The 22,087-nt window shown below is 42.4% G+C and overlaps 1 protein-coding gene across 9 annotated transcripts in view; it reads left to right on the top strand.

Annotated features, from left to right (window-relative positions):
- Stk3 (serine/threonine kinase 3) overlaps positions 1-19,551 on the top strand; it is a 270,202-nt gene extending 250,651 nt beyond the window's left edge. For 8 of the 9 annotated variants that reach the window (XM_087558952.1, XM_087558957.1, XM_087558954.1 and 5 more), the window contains one exon: positions 18,309-19,551. In XM_087558952.1, the coding sequence (XP_087415078.1) occupies positions 18,309-18,467 (159 nt within the window). In that variant the 3' untranslated portion in view covers positions 18,468-19,551. The remainder of the gene's footprint in view (positions 1-18,308) is intronic. The other variant, NM_031735.2, reaches the window with a different exon arrangement.
- The last annotated feature ends 2,536 nt before the right edge of the window (positions 19,552-22,087 follow it).

The following is a 22,087-nucleotide window of genomic DNA, read 5'->3' as shown; positions in this document are numbered from 1 at the left end:
GGAGACTATCTCCTGCAGAGTTAGCCTGAAAAAAGTAAAGAGCCGAATGCTGCCCTGGTCTTTTCATGCACTCAGCTCGTCAGTGGGGTGTCCAACACAATCCGAGGGATACTCTCTCACAGAAGCATAGAAACAGCTTAGTATTCTAAAGTTATCCATATGTAGTTTACTGCCTTACACACAGCCCATCAGTGCTATTGGTGATTCCTTTCTGGTTTAGAAAATATTTTCAAAACACATTAATAACATTTTTTTAAAGTGAAATTTAAAAATAGAAAAGCAGGCCTTCTCTCTTTAAGGTGAAAAATGTGCAGCACCAAATATGGGCACCAGAGGGTGCTGGCTAGCCAAAGACCTGCTGTTCCCATGGAGGCCGAGTGAGACCCTGTCCTTGTGAGAGGGAGCTTCATGTCCATGGAGCGCAGTGGCTTCATGCTCTTCAGCTCCACAAACCACTAATCTGAAAGTGACCCATCTTCCTGAGTACTCAAGGGCCAGCAATCAGCTGAAACACCCCATCCGTCACAAGCATGTGCACCTCCTGAGCTTAAGTGTTTGACCTCACACCACCCTGTTGAGGACTCAGAACTCACCCTATACAATTCAGGTAATGTTGGAGTATTTATTTTTATTCCTTTCTACTGGTTCCCAGTAGCAACTTTCTTAATGGAACTTGAAAACCTGTCACAAACTAGTCACAGGTCGTTTACCATTTAGCTATGCTGTAAGATAGCTAAGAAGCTCACTCCTCTAGGAGCCACTAAACAGTGTCTCCTTTGAATGCTCAGAGCAGAGATTTCCCAGGGAAAGAGAAAGACCCACTGCCATCATCCTGGCAGAGTCTCGCGCCCTGTTTGGTATTGTTATAATTCAGAATGAGAAAAAGACCAGTGAAAACTAGTTTTGGGTGACTGAAAACTTAGAAGGTAGTTAACAAAATCCACAGGTGCCTTCGTATTTAAGAGTCCTTTCTTATTTGAGCAGCACAGCCTGGTGCAGCTGCTGATGTGACAGCCAGTGTAGGCTGTGAGAAGGACGACAGTCTGCTAGCAGGCCCTGTGTGAGGCTGACGATGTAGATGACACAGTATGTCTGCAGGAAGAAAGCAACAGCCAGAGCCGTGCCTGGCAGTACTGCAGCTGGGCTACGGTGGACTGCTGAGGACACAAGGACTGTGCTAGATGATGGTGGGGTGGGGGGCCTTTCATAGAAGAAGCACTCTGGCAAAGAGAAGTAGCTGAAAACGTCTGTTCATATGGACAGAAAATGGGCCAGTGGAACTGAAAGACAGCACTGATACCCGTAGAGAGCAGTGTGTATGAACCAGCTCTGTTTAGTAATAGTTTCTTAGCAAATTCAATGTATCTATTTCGATTTTGTACCTCCTCTGAATTAAAAAGGCAAGGAACATCTTTTTTGCAATATTCCTGCTTACGAATGCTTCTGTTAGTTCCAGGTGTTAGGCACTCATGGCTCAGTCTGTTGTATCACTAGGGGCTGGGAATCACATGGTATTGTGTGAGAATACAAAATAGTTTCAGAATAATTTCCCAATGGATGAGCTATTCTTTCAACAACAGGATATGTCAGCCACGTACAGGACACAGGGCATTGTGGGAAACTCCTCAGGAGCTCTGGCGTTTGAAGTAGCTGTCTGTGACCTTTCCAGTAGAAGTCATAGCCTGCCTCTCATTTGCTTCCTAATTACACATGCACTTCCCCAATCCTTATTAGAATGGACTTTTTAAAGAGTGAGCTGAAATTTCATCCTGTAAAATAAAATGTAAAGATTGACTACTGAAACTACTTCATACCAACGTGTATTATTCAAACCAGAGCTCAAATTCTGATACCCAAGTTCCCACTCACAGCCACAGTCCCCTGACATGGCAGTGTGTAGATGCAAAGTATGATTAGCTGCACTCTGCAAAACCCTAGCTGGGCTCTGCCTGTGTTGTCACAGTAGCAGTGAAGCCACTCAGAAAGCAGGTGTCTGGCTGGAGCCTTGCCTCCCAGGTATGTCAGCTTGGTACTGCCCTGGCACTGACAGCCTCTGGGGACGTTTGGGAAAGGACTCATTTTAAAGGTAACACTAGAGCAAACTGCCCCATGCTTTGTGCTCTACCGAGTGAGTCAGCAGGTAGAAATCAGAGTCTAAGTCCTGCCCTGCTCACACCTTTTTTCATTGAAATACCATGAAAGTCCTTGCAGCTGTTCATGTGTAATACTGGTCCAAGCATGACGTTTGCTGAGTACCTATTACAAGTGATGACAGACAAGATGGCTCACTGCACAGATACTGCCACCCTCTCTGCCGACAAGAGCCCTGGGTGTTAATTTTGGAAGTTGATGCCTCAGTCATTGGACCCTACCTAAGACAGTAATGTTCTGCTGGTCTCATTTTATATCCTCCTGGACCTTAGATGGATAACATTAGGTCCATCTTGGGTGTTTTCCATGGTCATACTTGGTTTCTTTTTTTTTTAAATGCAAGGTCTCTCCCTGAACCTGAACTAATGTGACTAAACTAGCAGGCCATTCACCTCAAGGGATCAGCCTATCAGCATGCTATGCCCCCATCCAGTACTGGAACTAGAACACCCAACTTTTCCATGAATGATGAGGATCTGAACTCAGGTCCTCATGCTTGCACCACAAGCAGCTACCTAAACCATACGTTTGGACGACTGTTAATGAAGGAGTAAGGGAAGATGCTCTCTCCTGGGTTGGTGGGTGGGTTTTAGATCTTCCCAAGACCTCTTATACTAATTGGGCATAACTTCCATGTACCTAACAGTTTTATAAGAACCCTCCTGTCCATTCCTGATATCTTCTTGGAGTATTTTGTTGTTATTTTTGTTTTGGTTTGGGTTTTGTTTCTTTTGGGGAAGGGGGTATTTGTTTGCTTTGTTTTTGTTTTTTCAAGACAGGGTTTCTCTGGGTAGTCTTGGCTGGCTTCGAACGCACTTTGTAGACCATTCTGGCCTGGAACTCACAGGCCACTTCTGCCTCCCTGAGTGCGGGGATTAAAAGCATGCAGCACCTTTTCCCTGTGCCCTTCTTGGAGTTTTAATTGAATTCACATTGTCTGTTAATAGCTAGGAAACTAAAAGTACTATTTCAGCCACAAACTATGCCATTCTAAGATGGAGAGTACTAAAATAATTTTATTTTCTAAGCAGTATAACTAATAACAGTGCTGGTCTTTGATATCTACTTTATCACTGCCTTTTATGTTTTTAATCATATCATTTGCTATAATTTGTGTTTTAAAAGAACTATATGTGTTGATGCTCCAGAACTAAACGGGATCCTGTTTATTTTTTAGGTGTTGCTACATGACTGAAACATTATCCAAAGAAATTATCCATTACTATTTCAATTTCATGATTCATGTATTATGGTTGACCTGTATTTTTATTATAAAGTGATTTTACTAAGTGATTTTTACATATTTATGCTATGGAAATATTTAAATCATATAATAAGTATTGTGATGTCTCCACAGCAGGGAAGTCCACTAATGAACCCACTTGGTGACATGAATAAGAGCTGCTGTCCTTGCCTGTTGTACTTGCCAAGGCACGTTAAGTGATGGCATTGTTACTGTTTTGCAGAACAGTTGGTAGAAGCCATTCTCTAAAACAATGATATTCTTTTTTATGAGCATGAATGTCCTATCAGACATTCAGAATGTTAGGGTTTAAATCTTGGCCCGTGCCCAGACAGAACACACCCAGACAACATGGTTCCATGTGGAGAGGTTTAATGAGAAGAGGAGAGGAGAGAAAAGGCACGGGCCATGGGCATGTGGTGGGAAAGGGGAAGGGGGCAAGAACAGAGAAGAACAAAGAGTAAGAGACAAGTAAGAGAGAGAAGTAAGAGAGGGAGTGGGGGCAAGCAGCCCCTTATATAGTCAGGCACAGCTGGCTGTTGCTAGGTAACTGTGGGGCGGAGCATACCTGGCTGTTCCCAGGTAGCTGTGGGGGTGGAGCTTAGACAGAATACCAACACAGAATAAATGTGTACAAATGTGTGTGTCTATCCTAAGATGAAATTTATCAAGTGTACTCAAACTACTGTGACTTCCCCAAGATAATCTTTCTGATTTCCTTCACAAACCCCACCCCCTTTGGGGCTGGGAAGATGGCTCAGTTGGTAACTGCCAGCCATGCACTAATTTCCCTTCTTAATACCACAGTAGACATCCTTAAATCATAACGTAGTGCTGAAGAAGAGTTTTTGTTGCTGTAGAGTTGTTTGTCACTAGTGTCCACAGCAGGGTTCCAGATTCTGCAGTAACAAGAACACACCACTTTTGTGCATTCAAAAAGGAACTACTAAAGAAAGAAAAACAGTGCTCTAGGCTCTAGTCCCAACCCTCGGCACTCATGGCTGCAGGGGTCTCTAGGGTTGGCCTCTGGTATGCTCACTCTACTGCTAATCAATGCTTGCAAAATAAAGGAGGGAGAAGTGGATGCTGAAGGAGGCAAACAGTGAGGTAACTTTCTGGGTTTTCACTAATAAAGAGACCCCTATAAAGCTTCCATCCTGTCTGCTTGTTCTAGTCAGAGTGCTACTCAGGGCAGCGCTGCAGGGCCACACAGGCCTATTTGTCCCATTCTCCTCAGGGACGGCCTTTCTCAGCTGGGCAGGCACTTCAGCATGTAGCCACAGAGTCAGTTGGGGATATTAAATGCTTAAGTTTGCAGTTAAAATTTTAAAAGTTAATTCTTTTTTTAAAGTTGACAGTCTAAGGGAAAGAAAAAACTTGGTTGTTTTGTTTTTGTTTTGTGTTGTTTGTTTGGTTGGTTTCATTTTGTTTTGCCTTACCTAGATTAAATTCAAACCAGGGTTCTTGAGGGAGATGTTCACAGGGAATGGTGGAATGGCGGTGCCTCCAGAAAAAAAGACTGGCATTGCTTCCTCAGTCAGCTAGCTGTATGCTGAGCTGACCCGTCATGTAAACTCACTGTATGTAAGTCGGTTCTGAACATTGCATTTGAGGAACACATTGGTATACATCATTACAAAGCTTCTGTAGGCTGAACCAAGGCCTGCAAGATCACAGGGCCCTAGTGTAGTGTGCTAAGAGTCAAATGAACACCTTGCCCAGGCTCCTAGAGAGTGTGGAGAAGAATCTCCATGGTGTCTGTGCTCCCAGAGAGGGCAGAGGTGTTAAGTTTGCCCAAGTGGCTTCAAGAGCAAAGGAGACAATACCCCCAAGAGTTAGTTTGCCCCATGCCAAGATGATTGGGCACTGTGGTAATACCCCTACATTATGAAATACACACACTCCTGCCTCTTCTGTAGACAGACAGACAGATGACTAGTAATCAGCAAAGCACTGGATCTACCCCCACTGTTCATAACCACCCTGTCAGAAAAGTGTCTCCTCCAGCCCCTCACAACCAAGACCTTAAGGGGATAGAAAGCTCTGGGCATGCCCCATGCTAAGGAAAGGGGGCAGAATTCACATTTAATATGAAGTTGACATTCATAATTGCTCTAGACTTTTAATGAAGCCAGTGGGATGCACTTCACATTCATTAGGCATGTCAGAGAAATATGGCACTATACAGATGAAAATATTTATTAGAGAAATAAGCTTTTAAATTTATGTAGTGGTCCCATAGAGATTTGGCTGCCTAGTCAGCTAGTTTCAGAACAATTTTAAACACATTGCATGAGTATGTGTGTGTTTGTGTATATGTGTGTATGTACATATGCACACGTGCACATATATTTACATTGTCATTCCTCAAAAGCCATCCTGTCTGTCTGTGTCTGTGTGTCTGCTGTCATAGTATCTTTCATTAGTCTGAGACTTGCCAATTTCGCTAGTCTGGCTAACTGCCTTGCTGGCTGGCTAGCCAGAGAGCCCCCAAGACCCTCATGTCTCAGCCTCTCAGTACCGGTGATAAGCACCAACCACCTCGCCAGTGCTTTACAAGAGCTTTGGGGCCTGAGCTTGTGTCCTTATGCTTGCAAGACAAGCACTTACCTACTGTATGTGTGCTCTCTCCAGCCGAAGCATACAGTTTGGTTTTTGTTTTGTTTTGAGTTTTTAAATTACATTCTTACTTACTGGGGGTACACAAAGCCACCGTACATATGTTGCAGTCAGAAGACAACCCTCAGGAGTGAGGTCTCCTTCATACATGTGGGTCACGGGAATCAAACTGGAGTTACCAGGTCTCCACAGTAGGCGTGTCCACCTGCTGCTGAGCCCTCTCATCCACCTGCAGTGTTTTTCTGGTGTTGGTTGTGATCCTTCATAATAGATAGCTTTTGTTTTGATAAAATGTTTAGTTGAAAGACATAATCACTTACTTTGGCTATTCCTTATTTATATCTTTGTGTTTTAAACTATTAAAAATGTTAATCCAAGCTGGATAGCATGTGCCTTTAGTCCCAGTGCTTGGGAGGCAGAGATGGGCAGATCTTGTGAGTTGGAGGGCAGCCTGGTCTACAAAGTGAGTTCCAGGACAGTGGGGCTCTGTATCGGGGGGGGGGGGGAGGGGGAGTGTTAATCAAAATTGCTGAAATAAGGTATCATGCATAGCTATTTTTTAATCCATCCTTTATATATCAAAAGAATGTATTTACTGTTTGACTTTAGTTACTCAGTTTTCCTTGTATGGGACCTGGAATGTAAAGCTGTGTATTGTAAGAGCACAGTTGTACTTGAATCATTTTCCTGATTATTTTTAGCAGACAAAACTACTTACTAGAAACTGAAAGGCATAAAAGGAAATGGTGTCAGCTGCCACTGAGGAGTGTGACTCAAATGCTGTCATCCCTTTCTTAAATGTGTGGCCAAGGTCTAACAAACAAAACGTGGATGCCTTCCCCAGTCTGTAATTCATCTGCTTCATCCAAGCTCCACAGAGCACCGTGGCATCTAACGAAGTCCTGCTGTGTGTGAAGGGGAGGGTTCTTACTCTGAGATTTTTAGATCATATTTCCATTGGTAAAATATGGGATCTGGGGGCTGGAGAGATGGCTCAGTGGTTAAGAGCCCCGACTGCTCTTCCAGAGGTCCTGAGTTCAATTCCCAGCAACCACATGGTGGCTCACAACCATCTGTAATGGGATCCGATGCCCTCTTCTGGTGTGTCTGAAGACAGCTACAGTGTACTTATATAAAATATGGGATCTGTCTCGGAGGGCTGTGGACAGATGTATTTATTTCACTCAACAGCTGGCCAGGTGGAAAACATATACAGCCATTTCATTAGACCAGTCATGACTAAAGTACCTTAATTAAAGAAAATACTTTTCTAGATCCAACCTGGGGGGAAAGGTAAGGGTTTGGGTTTTGGTTTGTTTTGTTTTTAAAGGAATGTCCCCCTATAAATAATCTGTTTTTTTTTAAAAAAACAAAAACCAAAAAACAAAAAACAAAAAAACAGCCTTTCCATGATGAGGCTGGAGAGATGTCTCACAGTGGTTAAGAGCCCTTGTTCCTCTTCTTGAAGACCCAGGTTCTGTTTCCAGCACTCATATCATTGCTCACAACCACCTGTAGCTCCACTTATAGGGAATTCCTTGTATTCTTCAGGCTTCCTCAGGTACCAAGCACACAGGTGATAATACGTACACATGCAGGCAAAATACCCATGTGCATAAAATAAAATTTAAATTCAAAATGCACTTTATATACTAAATGGATTTTCGAGGTGTTTTTTAAGTTCTTTAAAGACCCAAGAAAGAGCTCTTGGTCCAACCCAGATTTATGGAGTGGGGTTGATGCCATGGACCACACATTCTCCTCTGGCTGTCACCCACTGAATCACCTGGCTCCTCAGAGCATCCTGGTCTGTAATCTAGGGTTGATAATATCTACACCCGCAGCAGTGATAGAGACTTCGCTCACAGGACTCCGAGTTGTCCAGCACGTCCATGTAAATGACCAGTAATTGGCCTTTCTCTCATTTCTTCCATTAGCATCCACAAGAACTGGCTTTTCTTTCTTTGGGAGTGAAAATCTAAGTGTCTTACATTTACTCCTGGATGGTCTCATATTAAATAGCCAAAAAAAGACAGAACATTCTGGCAATCCCAGAATATATGCAGCCATTCAGTCATCAAAGACAGGCACCCCTCAGAATGGTGAATATTGCCTGTCTGAGGAAGAGGAGTCTCTAGCAGATTTGATCATGATGCAGTGTATAATACTGTGCCTTATGGGAGATTTATAGTAAGCAATTCAGCTTTTCTTTTGTGTGTCACTTGCCTGAAAATAATCACTATCTTATTTTTGTATGTGCATATTTTTAAACGTGTAAACATGACATGAATTTTTGCATTGATGTGAAATTTCCTTTGTTCACAGTGCTAGAAAATAAATTATAAAAAAGCACACTGTTTCAAATTCCTAATCTTAAAGTACCTCTTGCTGCACTTCTCTGTGTCCTTGCAGAGGCTTATGTCTAAGCTGATCAGTAGGTTCGCCTGTGCTCACAGCTTTTGGGAAAATGAGTATGACAGACTTTGTATACAGCATTTTAAAAGCCAAACCAGATTCTGTTTGTAAGTACAGTAAGAATTTCAGATAAAATGAAATAGTAAGGGGAAAGCAGCATGCTGCTCCAGGCCACAAACAACTCAGGGCAGCCCAAGGCGTGCGTGGGTAAATCTTACAAAATGCAATAGGCAATTCTGCATTGACGTTGCCATCAAAAATTATTGTTGTCAGGCATTCTGTTGGTAGTTCCTATTGCTGGAATTGCTAGCAGATGGGGAAGAGTCAGGATACAGTATTAGCAATGCATGATTTTTTAATTACAGGCCACTATTAATTTCTGTAGCATCTGTGGTATTCACTTAAACTGTTGCTAGGAAGAGTTTGTTTTCAAAGTAAACACAATAAACTTTGTACAGGATTTTCTTGATGGACCATTTGACTAGACATGCTAGCATTTATCTACACTCAGGACTTTGCTTCACTATAGTGTGTCTCGTTTATTCTGACATATTGATTATGCCAGCATCTTATGAACCATTAAGCTCAAAATGCTACCACACTTATACATTCTAAAACTTTGTAAGTGAGCTGGTAAGATGGCCCTTGCCACCAAGCCTGACACCCTGAGTTCAGTCCCCAGGACAGGCTGGTGGAGGAAGAGAACCAGCTCCTGCAAGTTCTCTGACCTCATACACTCACACACACAAAATAAGTGAATGAACAAATATTTTTAAATCACTTATATTCCTGTTTCCTTTGCTTCTTTTTAATTAAGTCTTTTAAGAAATATCTACAATATACAAAATAATATGAAAAATATGGAAAAAATCCAAGGATTTTTCTCTCCTAGATGGTTAAAAATATAGAAAGTAATTCAGTCTTCTAACCTAAATATGACCTTTTAGATTGGACGGTAAAATAAATGGTGCAGCTTAAAGCTCCAGTTTTACTACCTGCACTTCCTGGTTAGCAGGATTTCTAGAATTGAGAAATAATCCTAATTGCTCGAAGCTTAAACAATCAAACCTTTCAATCAGGAGGTTGACTTAACCCTATTTTTTACTGTTTGTGCTGTCTTGTGTGTGAGCAGTAAGGGGAGCACTAGTTTGCATTCAGTACTGGGATCTTCTTTCCTTAGAGACTGAGAAGTATAATGCTTTGGATTCAAATGGGCAGACTCCTCTCTGGCGTGAAATGTGGTAAACTGGGGCTGTCATCACATAAGACATATGACAAATTACTCTCTTTCAGAGGGAATGGTGGCTTCTATTGAAAAGTACTTTTGACATTTTATTTAATTTATGAGCAAATATCTATGTGCCCATTTGTCTGTTATTGTCAAGAGGCTTGGACTTTTCTTGAAAGTATCATTTAAAACAAAAACAGAAACAAATTAGCCAGCTAACCTAAGCCTAAGAAAAGGACAGCTGTGGGTGCCTGAGCCTCTCTGGTTATGCATTTCACATGCCCTGTGCAAGGCTCTTCTCTGGTACCTTTCCTGTTGAGTGTCCCACTGAGGGACTCACGGAGCTTGGAGACCCTGGGGATTTCTCAATAGCAGTGATATCAGAGCTCTTCTTCTACTACTTCTGCTACTTGGAAACATAAATTTCATGTCAGATACTTAAGTTACACTTGTGGGCTGCAAGTGTTTGGCGTTTTGATGGAAGCAGGTTTCCATTCTCTTCTGCCTTCTCTTTGTCCCCCATTATAAAACCACCCAAGAAAATCTGTTAGGTTTTCATTGAAAAACACAAAATGTTATTTTAAATGTTTGAGGTCTAGTAGGTCAGAAATGCATACCTCGAGCCTGTGCCAAGTAATCCCCTCTCCAAAATTAAATGGTCACAACCGGCGTGTGGACTCTTGTTTCCATCCAGGCCAGACAGGAGAAAGGTCCTGTTCCTGAACTCACTTCAGGAGAAAGAGGCATGCTGGCGGGAACAGACAGAGAGCGGGAGGGAAGAGTAGAAAGATAAATTTGGAATTTTCTCCCACAGACTTAGCAGAACAGCAGTTGAGTGCCAGTCACCAATATGTGAAACGGGAGGGCTGCACGCTGCAGTGGTGCAGAGGCTCCTTTGTATTACCCAGGATGTAACTCTGAGCAAACCACTCTATTTCCTCTGCTCAAATGAGTCACATTAGATCCCTGAGGCCCCTGCTTGTACTGATGACATCTGTGAAAATCGTACGTATAACTTTGTGCTTAAACAAATGGCTTTGACATAAATAGTAACTTTTAACATATCCACATACCAAAATTTGTTTCTCCAAGGTCCGTATAGTTTAACTGAACTGATTTTATAGTACGTCTTGCTCCTGATTGATTAGTTCATAGGTGATGAGCTGTTAGGAGTCAGGGTTTGAAGGGTCTGCCTTGGCTCTGGTCTCCTCCGTCTCTGCTTTCTGTGCACAGTGAGGAGAGCAGCCTTCCTGCACAGTTTCTTCCCAGCATACTATTCTGCATCACCACAGGTTCAAAACTACAACCCAGTTGCCACAAACCGCAGCTTCTGAACACATGAGCCAGTGACCAGGAACTGCAAACTCTGAGCACGTGAGCCAGAATAACTGTGTACTCCCTTGAGTCCCTTTCTCTGTGGTGACAACCCACTGTGACAGACTGCAAGCTGAATGACAAGGCCTCTGACTACAAATACCAAGGCGTGGGCATTCTTTGTGTTATACACAGCGTAGATCATGTGATCAGGAGAGAACTCTCTTTCCTGTATAATCTTCCTCTATTGTAGGCTTAAGTTGGAGCTGAAATAAAGGTGATTCCCTAAGTCTTTCTTTACCTTAGATCTCCCTCATAGTTCCCAAACCCCAAATAAACAGTCCCTGTCTAGTGATTCCACTTTCTTATGCCTCAAGCTCACTCGGAATAAAATCACTTCACTGCATCACTGCTGAGACCAAACAGCCAACTGCCTGTGCTTCCAGTGGGCCAGCAAAGCAAGGCCTGCAGCAGCTCTGTTTGTCATTTCTCAGGTCCCCATCTTCCTCTAACTGTCCTCTTGCCCTGGGCCTCTACCCTCTTGTCCACAGTCTGCTGATGGAGCCTGATGTCAGCTCCTCCTGACTTCCCTTTCCCTCCATGACAAACTGTTTTCTGTACTTGCCATTTAAGAAAATGTTTCAAATGTCATACATGATCATTTACTGGTTAACACTTCTTTTTTTTATTAGATATAGTTCTTACATTTCAAATGTCATTCCCTTTCTGGGTTTCCTGTCCATAAGCCTCCACTCCCTCCCCTTCCCCATACGGGTGTTCCCTCCCCATCCACCTCCCTTATCCGCCCCTGACATTCCCCTGCATTGGGGGTCCATCCTTGGCAGGACCAAGGGCTTCCCCTTCCACTGATGCTCCAACAAGGCTATTTTCTGCTACATATGCAGCTGGAGCCCTGGGTCAGTCCAGTCTTTGGGTAGTGGTTTAGTCCCTGGAAGCTCTGATTGGTTGGCTGTTCATATGGGGTTGCAAGCACCTTCAAGCTCTTTCCATCCTTTCTCTAATTCTCAAACAGGGTCCTATTCTCAGTTCGGTGGTTTGCTGCTAGCATTGACCTCTGTATTGGACGGGTCTGGATGTGTCTCTCTCTCGGGGGAGATCTATATCCAGTCCCTTTCAGCATGGACTTCTTAGCTTCATCAGTCTTTCTTATCTGGTTTTGGTGGCTGTATATGAATGGGCCACATGTGGGGCAGGCTCTGAATGGCCGTTCCTTCAGTCTCTGCTCTAAACTTTCCTTCCATATCCCCTCCTATGGATAATTTTGTTCCCCCTTTTAAGAAGGAGTGGGAGCATCTACATCTTGGTCATCCTTCTTCTTGAGCTTCCTATGGTCTGTGGATTGCATCTTGGGTAATTCGAGTTTTTGGGCTAATATCCACTTATCAATGAGTGTATACCATGTGTATTTTTCTGTGATTGGGTTACCTCACTCAGGATGATATTTTCCAGTTCCCTCCATTTGTCTATGGATTTCATAAAGTCATTGTTTTTGATAACTGAGTAATATTCCATTGTGGAGATGTACCACAGTTTTTGCATCCATTCCTCTGTTGAAGGGCATCTGGGTTCTTTCCAGCTTCTGGCTATTATAAATAAGGCTGCGATGAACATAGTGGAGCACGTGTCTTTGTTGTATGTTGGAGCATCATTTGGGTATATGCCCAAGAGAGGTATAGCTGGGTCCTCGGGTAGTTCAATGTCCAATTTTCTGAGGAACCTCCAGACTGATTTCCAGAATGGTTGTACCAGTCTGCAATCCCACCAACAATGGAGGAGTGTTCCTCTTTCTCCACATCCTCGCCAGCATCTGCTGTCACCTGAGCTTTTGATCTTAGCCATTCTCACTGGTGTGAGGTGAAATCTCAGGGTTGTTTTGATTTGTATTTCCCTTATGACTAAAGATGTTGAACATTTCTTTAGGTGTTTCTCAGCCATTTGGCATTCCTCAGCTGTGAATTCTTTGTTTAGCTCTGAACCCCATTTTTTAATAGGGTTATTTGTCTCCCTGCGGTCTAACTTCTTGAGTTCTTTGTATATTTTGGATATAAGCCCTTTTTCAGTTGTAGGAGTGGTAAAGATCTTTTCCCAATCTGTTGGTTGCTGTTTTGTCCTAACAACAGTGTCCTTTGCCTTACAGAAGCTTTGCAGTTTTATGAGATCCCATTTGTCGATTCTTGCTCTTAGAGCATAAGCCATTGGTGTTTTGTTCAGAAAATTTTCTCCAGTGCCCATGTGTTCCAGATTCTTCCCCACTTTTTCTTCTATTAGTTTGAATGTATCTGGTTTGATGTGTGGAGGTCCTTGATCCACTTGGACTTAAGCTTTGTACTGGGTAATAAGAATGGATCGATTTGCATTCTTCTACATGCTGACCTCCAGTTGAACCAGCACCATTTGTTGAAAATGCTATCCTTTTTCCACTGGATGGTTTTAGCTCCTTTGTCAAAAATCAAGTGACCATAGGTATGTGGGTTCATTTCTGGGTCTTCAGTTCTGTTCCACTGATCTACCTGCCTGTCTCTGTACCAATACCATACAGTTTTTATCACTATTGTTCTGTAATACAGCTTGAAGTCAAGGATGGTGATTCCCCCAGAAGTTCTTTTATGGTTGAGAATAGCTTTCGCTATCCTGGTTTTTTTGTTATTCCAAATGAATTTGCAAATTGCTCTTTCTATCTCTATAAAGAATTGAGTAGGAATTTTGATGTGGATTGCATTGAATCTGTAGATTGCTTTTTGCAAAATGGCCATCTTTACTATATCAATCCTGCCAATCCATGAGCATGGGAGATTTTTCCATCTTCTGAGGTCTTCTTCAATTTCTCTCTTCAGAGACTTGAAGTTCTTGTCATATAGATCTTTCACTTGCTTGGTTAGAGTCACACAGAGATATTTTATATTATTTGGGACTGTTATGAAGGATGTCATTTCCCTAATTTCTTTCTTAGCCTATTTATCCTTTGAGTAGAGGAAGGCTACTGATTTGTTTAATTTGATAAACAACTTTGCTGAAGTTGTTTATCAGGTTTAGTAATTCTCTGGTTGAACTTTTGGGGTCACTTAAGTATATTATCATATCATCTGCAAATAGTGATATTTTGACTTCTTCACTTCCAATTTGTATCCTTTTGACCCCGGATAATATTTCTTATCATGGAAAATCTGTAGTAACACACTTAAGAACCTCAGCCATCTCCATTTGCCCTCTCCTCCCCTCTGGTCTCTCTTCTGTCCTTCTTTCTTCTTGGCTCTCAGCAGCCTGCTAGGCCTCCAGAGGTAACACACACTTGTGTTCCCTGTGCATCCTGTGCATCCTGCTACTTGCACTGTTACTCTGTTTCTACTCTACGTCCCAGTAAGCTCTGTGTGTTCCTTCCTTGGCAGCCAGATTGCATACTTGTGAAAAGTGTTTTATTTATTTCCTTGTCTATAGTGCTTGGTCCATAGGAAATCTGAATAAATATTTTAATAAAGGATTTCTCTGAAGTTCCCTGGCAGCCTCACCTGAGGACGTCGTTAACTATAAATTATGCAGAAGTCATTTTATGTAATCCCAACCTTGCACAACTCCAGTCCAAAAACCAAACTTAAAAGGAAAAAAAAGGTAAAAAACAATCAGGACAAACCTTCCCCACGCTTGCCCTGTCTTCCTGACTATACACCAGGCTTTCATCGACAGCCTACTCCCCGTGACCAGCTTTGTAAGGTCATTAATAATGTCCCTAGTACTCAGTAGATTTGGAGACCTGATACAGACATAGAAGAATATAATCCTGTGACATCAAAAAAGGAGTGACAGGTTCCTTTCAAAGGAAGGTTTCTAAAGGAGAAGATTCTTATGTAGCCCAGATTAATGTTATATATATTTTATATGTTAATAATGACGCTATCAAGGAAAGATTCTTTTGGACTCTGTGTCTTTACTAGAGAAGTTAGATTTTCTGTACAATACCCTGTGAGAGTTTCCTGTTCCAAGTGAGACAAACTGTGAAGACGAGTTAAGCACCTTGTTAGGTTTACAGTGCAGCACCTGAACAGAGTTCCTTAAGAGTGCCAGAGATGGCTCACCAGCGCCGCAAGCCGGTTCTTTACACATGTTCTACACTGAAAACGTAAACGTCTGTTGAGATTGTCTGTCCCAGAATCTAATCCATTGCTGTTGTCTATCATTTACTTACTACTTCCTGCCCCAGGGAAGGAAGGATGAGAAGCCACAGGAGTGTCCAGTGAGACTGCAGAGTCCTGTCTGCTGTTTGCTTTCGTGCTGGGCTGCTGCCCTGGTCTTGGGTGACCAAGACTGCCAAGCCCTATGCTCTTACTCCTGCCCACTTGTACGCCATGGGTTCCAGGTGTGAGTAGGGTGGCTTCTAGACGTGTTAAGTCCATAAAGGTAAAAAAGTTAGACTGTCTAGAATAGGGTCATGAAACTCAGATATAGCTTGATTAGAAAACACTTTCTGGAGTCAATACCAATTCTATTGTTCAAATTATATGGTGTAGAACTTTAAAGATGGGAAAGATTAATGTATGCTGAACAAGAAATGATGTCTTATGAGCACTGGAGTGGGGCTGGAGAGCTGGCTGAGCAGTAGGCACACTTGCTGCTCTTGCAGAGGACTTGACCTACCTGAGGAGACTCCCCTGGAACTCAGGTACACACAGTCAACAGACAGATGCATAATTTAAAATAATAGTGAATATGGTGTAGAACACTAACATAGAATTGGACTCCGTAGATGCTCCATGGCACATCTTCTCCAGAAATGTGGCCCCATGTCTGAGCTCTTGAGACCAATGCCACATACCTGTATCCTGCAGAGGGCTCTAATTGTCCTCCTGCAGACTTCTTATCTCTGAGGGGCTTAAAACGGAACTGAGCAGGGAACAAATGTATGCTTGACACGCAGCTTTTAAATTAGTGGAGAAACAATAGTCTACTGTGAACTGTAGCCAAATGTAAGTTGGGCATAGTTAAAAGCACCATCCACAGGTACTTAGGAGACCCACCGAGGCAGAAGGATCTTGAGCTTGAGGCTAGCCAGGCTGGAGCTGTACAGAAAGACGCTTCCTTTAAAAAAAAATAAAATTAATAAAACAAGGAGGGTGCTTTGTGCTGGGCAGTGAAGCACAGCAGGTCTAAGTACACACAGCCAGCATGAGTGTTCACATTGAGCCGAATGCCCTCTGGCCACATCGTTTGCAACTTTGTCTTGTGCCTCATTCTCAGTGTCCTCAGAACCTTGTTTTGTTTTGTTTTTTTTGTTTTTGGGGGGTTTTTGGAGGAGGGGGGTGTCTGTTTTGTTTCCTTTTTGTTTTGTTTTCTAGCTGAGAGTGAATTTGGTTTTTGGAAAGCAGGAGTTACTTGGGCCAGGTATGCTGAGTAAAGCGGATTATCAGTGAGAAATGCCATTTCAGCCCTACTATTCTGGGTGACTTAAGCAATCAGAGTATTTTCTAGCTTTGACTCATGAAATAACCAACTGAAGAGTTGCCTTCTTTAAAAAAACTCAGCTTCCTGTTCTCTCATTAGTCTTTCTGCTCTCACATAATGGTTTTATCCAGAATAATGGCTCCCTGAAGTTCAAACCTGCATTGTCTGACTCTTGGGGATGGCAGCTGCCTGACCTCACTCTCTGTATCCCAGCACACACCTTCTCTGAGACCTTGGACCAGTCTAATACAGTCCATTCTCCTGGGGGCGTCTCTGTGCCTCTTGTGCTTTGAGTTAATGGTGGAGCTCCTCTCTGGGGCAGATCTGTTCTGAAAAGCAATATGTTATCCTACGAAACGCATGGGTATACTATGGGAACTCCTCAGGCACTGTCCCATTGCCACTGTGCTGGCCTGGGTCCCATCTGTCCTTCAGTCTTTGCTGTCTGTCCTTCGATCCTCACCCTTCCTCACATCTCCAGGCTTCTTAGGGGCAGTGAAGCAGGTCTTCCTAACTTACCCATCAAGGAAAGGACGACATGATAGTAGCAGTCTGTGATGCAGTGTTTGACAGGGCTTTTCCCCCTCTTTGTTAAAAGCTACCTACTTTCCACTATTACTATAATAAGGAAAGGCAGGGTTTCAGGGTTTTACATTCTGCATTTAGGAGTTGGTGAGTACATGCACGCCACAGCACCTATGTGGGAGTCAGAGAACATCGAAGAAGTTGGTTTTCTCCATTCCAGGAATTGAACTCACACCATCAGGCTTGACAGCAAGAGCCCTTACTCACTTCAGGGTCCAGTAGGGTTTATTTTAAATGTTGATAGGGTGAAAGCTGACTGTGTTAGTGTGTGGGACAGAGCCCAGGGTGCCATAGATCCTTTTATGTAACAACACATCTTATCCCCTTGTATAGATACCATGAATCCTCTTTCCTGGTGTTGTTATGTCAAGCAGTAAGGAATGTGCTGTTGTCTCCTAAAACCAATGTAATCACTAACTGATCCGGTAAACACTACATAGACATTTTATTCTCAGATTGGCCACACCCAGAACAGAGCTTACCCATTGTAGTTGGAATCAGCTGTGGGTTTCCTTTGAACCATAAAATTATTTTATCAAATCACTCAGGGTAAAAAATCCTAATGTAGGGGCTAGAGAGATGGCTTAGCAGTTAAAAGCACTATTTGTTTTTCCCAGAGACCCAGAGTTCAATTCCCAGCAACCACACAGTGGCTCACAACCATTTGTAATGAGATCTGATCCCTTTTCTGATATGTAGCTAACATATAGATAGAGAACTCATATACATAAAATAAATAAATAAATCATTAAAAATTCTAATGTAACTTTCTGTTTAAGAGGTGAAGTTTTAGGTATTTGTATTGAGTCTGGTCCAGTTCTTGGTCTGTTGGCATTGGGTTTTTGTTCGTGGTAGAGCTGGCAAAGCACAGAAAGTAGAAAGCTATCTGCAGAGCACCACCTGCAGAGCATCACCTGCAGAGAGCATCACCTGCAGAGCACCTCCTGCAGAGCACCACCTGCAGAGTACCACCTGCAGAGAGCTTCACCTGCAGAAGACCACCTGCAGAACATCACTCAGGCTGCTTTTGACAGTGGCACATTTGTCTCTGGGCGTTTTCAAACAGGTTTCTTAATCTTACTTTTCTATCATGCAGTCTTCTTCTCTGACAGTGCAGGCACTGATCACTTGGCTGTGAATTACTTGAGGTGTGGCTTTTTCAGGGAAAGAATTTTTGCTTTAATTGTTGACATGCTTTAAAGATGGTGTAAAAAATTTTCTGAAACATTCTAAAACTCAGTATGCTTCACAATATTCTGGATGATTTTACAATGTTAATTTCTTTTTTTTCTACATTAGTTAAAAAATCTAAGTTTAGAAGAACTACAGATGCGGCTAAAAGCACTGGACCCCATGATGGAACGAGAAATAGAAGAACTGCATCAAAGATACAGTGCGAAAAGACAGCCCATCCTGGATGCCATGGATGCCAAAAAGAGGAGGCAGCAGAATTTCTGACCAGATCCCTTCTGTCTCTGTGTGACCAGAGACCAAGGAACACAGGAATTGAAGGAACTGTAATACTTTTTAATCCCTAAAATGTATACTCTACAATTTTTTTAGAAGTCAAAAATGATGGTACACACCTAGATAAATTTCCCAAAAGCAAACTTTGCAGTTGTGTCCTCGATGACGTCGGTTTAAACGGATGAGAACAATACACATGCGCACCTCTCTCTCTGCCAGCCGTTACCTGCAACAGAACCAACCTGCGACTGAAGCCGCCTGTGGAGCCGGAGTCCAGCGCCATTGCTTTGGGCTCACAGCACTGCAGGGCTTGTGTTGCCCTGATCTTCCTTCCTGTGGAGAAGCCTATTTATTGACCCCCTAGGTAGACTTATTTATTTATGCAGCTTTTTTTTTTTGGAGGGGGGGGTTCTAAAGAAAAGATCAGGATAGTTTTGGTGAATGTCCAGACACATCACAGATTGTAACACTCAACCAAATTGTACACTAAGCAGGGAGCTATGGGTGTATTCCTTTATCTCCAGTAAAAATAAAGCCATAATGTCCACATGGACCAGACAATTTTATAAGTGTTAATTCTTGATTTTGATATTGGTACAAATAAAACTATATATACATAGGTCAAAAAGAGTTATACAGTGTAAAACCAAAGAAATCAATGAATTTTTGCACCAAAAAAGTGTGGGAAATATTTTTAAAGACATGAAACCCAAGAAGACAGTGCAGTCGTTAATGTTTCCTTTATTGGTCTGTAGTAACTTCAAGTTCATTCTATGGGACATGCTTCTGTCACAGGGCTTTTGTTGACTTCATTCATCTCCTGGGAATTGGTAAGCATCATGTATCTGACAATAAAGCAGTAATATGTTTATACTAAAACTGTGTGTCCTTAGGGCCTAAAAAATGAAAGCATTAGAAAAAGGCTCCTTTCTGAGAAGCATTAGCATTTGTGTAATTGACCTGGGACCAGTCATTTCCTGCACTACACAGGGCCATTTTGATATCGTGTTCTTTTATGTGTTAATTACTATGTGTGCATCACAAAGACAAATAAATTCCACTGTGCCACCCAGAACTTGTTGTTGTTGTTGTTGTTGGCAAGCTGTCATTAGTGGAGATGCTGAAACCTCAGTGACTTTATGGAGTCCACTGGTCCTTGCCACAGTGGAAGGAGCCTTGACAAGTGTCACACTCACTCAAAGAGCAGCAACTGAACTGAGCACAAGAGTTGTTCCAGGGTCAGGAGAGCCTGGCTTCCTTTGAGGCTAAGTTCACTACAGAAGGCAGATTAGCTACTGAAAGTGTCCACCATTTTAAAACAGCACTGTTCCCACAGTCATGCCTTGAGGTGACGTTGGTTTTGTTCTGCTGGATCCTTATGAGAAGCATATTGTATGATTATATATAAATTATAAGGCTGAAAATAAACAAGATGACTCAACACTAACCACTTACTCCATGCATCCCAATGTGTATACTATGTCAGTCAGTCGTTTCCCTGGATCCCACTCACCATCATCAGAGGAGTCCACTTTCTGAGGTAAGACAGCTCCTCAGCTCATACCACCAGGTGTTCTTTCTTAATACTCTTTCTTGTCACCAGACTAACACTTGGTGGAGCCCAAGCAAAAACACTTACTGGAAATGGACAAAAACTTAACAAAGGTAATTTCTGCCCACCTGACTCAACAAGGTTCTTAGCCACTTGTACTTCCTGTGGTACCTGGGGCAGGACAAGGGCGTTCATGTCCTCATTACTTGTGAATACTATATACCCTATTATTATAAAAACATCTAGACATACACAAATATTTTAGGGGAATTAGGAGCAATGAGTATTTTACTTTAGAGCTGTGTTAAATGAGTCGAAACATTCTAACAATCTGTCTTCCCCCTCCCTAAGCCTATCTTCCCTACCCCACCCAAAAAAAAAAAAAAGTTGAAGGATGATCATGAAAGAAACCTTTATGTCTTTAAGTTGAGCCTAATGTATCATGGCACCCAGGAAAAGGAATTTTCTAGCTATTTCTGAATTTAAGATGAGTTTTTATTTAACCCTCCCTACTTAGAACTTTCCAGAAATAAGAAAGCATACTGTCCCACACCTACCCACCATTTACCAGATTCTGTGCTATGAGGGTAATGGAGGGTAATGAGTCAAGGCTTTAGCTCGTGGAAACCCAGCCCTGTCCTATAAGGAGAGAGCGTTTTGTGTTTGGTTTAATGAACTTACTGCCGTCACAGTGAAATGTCACCTTATTCTAACATAAACAGTTCTGTGTTCAAAATGTGGGCTGCAACTTTAGTCCATATAAACTAGAGAGAAAATAGTCTTAAATGGGTTTCAGGAAGTGACACCTGTACTTCAGGACCCTTACATGTTTGACACTGTGCTGAGCAATGTTACCCATGTGCCTTTTCTATCTGTCATTTACTGAATGACGCCCCTAGGGTTTGAAGCCATGCTCTGCTGTAGGACCTGATCAGCCCCACGTCTGGGAGTTCCCACTCATGAAAACACGGGGATGGAGAGCAATGCAATAAACAAGAGGTTTAATGATCCAGTGCACTGGGGTGACCCTGTACTCGGGACAGAGGCGACCATGAAGAACAAAGGCCCACGCCCTTTATACTGTTTCAGGGTGTAGGCTTTAGGCTTTTAGCATGAGTTGGTTATTTCTCGTTGGTGGGGCCTATTACCTTTTGAATTCATTGGTGGCCACCTCTTGTCCTTTGAATTCATTGGAGGCCCTTGGTGGGGAAAATCTTGGGCACACAAAGTGGGTGGTAAAGGATCCCGCCCCTATTGCAGTTAGCTCATTCATGAGGATGGGGGACTGCTAAGGGTGGTTAGCTCAGTTCCTGGAACAGGGTGTTAGCCTAAATTCTACCTGCCTAAGGCAGCCTTTGTCCTTAAGTTTGAATCTTACACAACCCACTGCCAGGTATGCTGCTTCTCCAACAAAACTACATAATATATCAGCAGGATGGTTTTACCTTCAGGAAATCTCAAATTCTGACATGTTTACATTCAATAGAAATGTTATTTTTGTTTCCTATTTTAATGTTAAAGACTAATGAATAAATTCTAAAACTACTGCTATTCTAAACAGAATTAACTAATTGGAATTATTGCAGTGTTACTATTCAGCACAGGCACTTGATTAGAGATTTCATCGGAATACTATTTTGGAGTGTCAGGGAACCTTGTTTGGCACAGGAGACGAGGAATTGGATCTAATGAGTATTGCTTTTGATATGATGAAGCCTGGACCCATGGAACTTTTATGTACTTTAACTCGGGACTCTGATGTATCTAAGGGGTGACTTGCACCCAGGACTGACTTCACTTCTCCCTTTTCTGTGTCTATACAAAACATTTGACTTCAGCCACCTCCTTCCCGATTACTTTCTTCATCACAAAGACTGGAAAAGGAAAGCCACAGGACTTGTTTCTTTCCATCAGCCTTTAAAAGACAATCCTAAGTTTGTTTTCCTCTCACATTGGGCCATATCACAACTACTCTCTCTGCTGACAGAACATTGACCAACCAGTTGAGAGAACTTGACCTAGTATTGAGACCCACAGCATGGCTCAGCTGATATCTATG

The sequence above is a fragment of the Rattus norvegicus genome, chromosome 7 (assembly GCF_021556685.1).
Source record: "Rattus norvegicus strain SHRSP/BbbUtx chromosome 7, alternate assembly SHRSP_T2T, whole genome shotgun sequence".
In the NCBI taxonomy this organism is placed as follows: Eukaryota; Metazoa; Chordata; class Mammalia; order Rodentia; family Muridae; genus Rattus; species Rattus norvegicus.
Note: the sequence above shows the minus strand (reverse complement) of the source record. Positions and strands in the feature narration are given on the sequence as shown.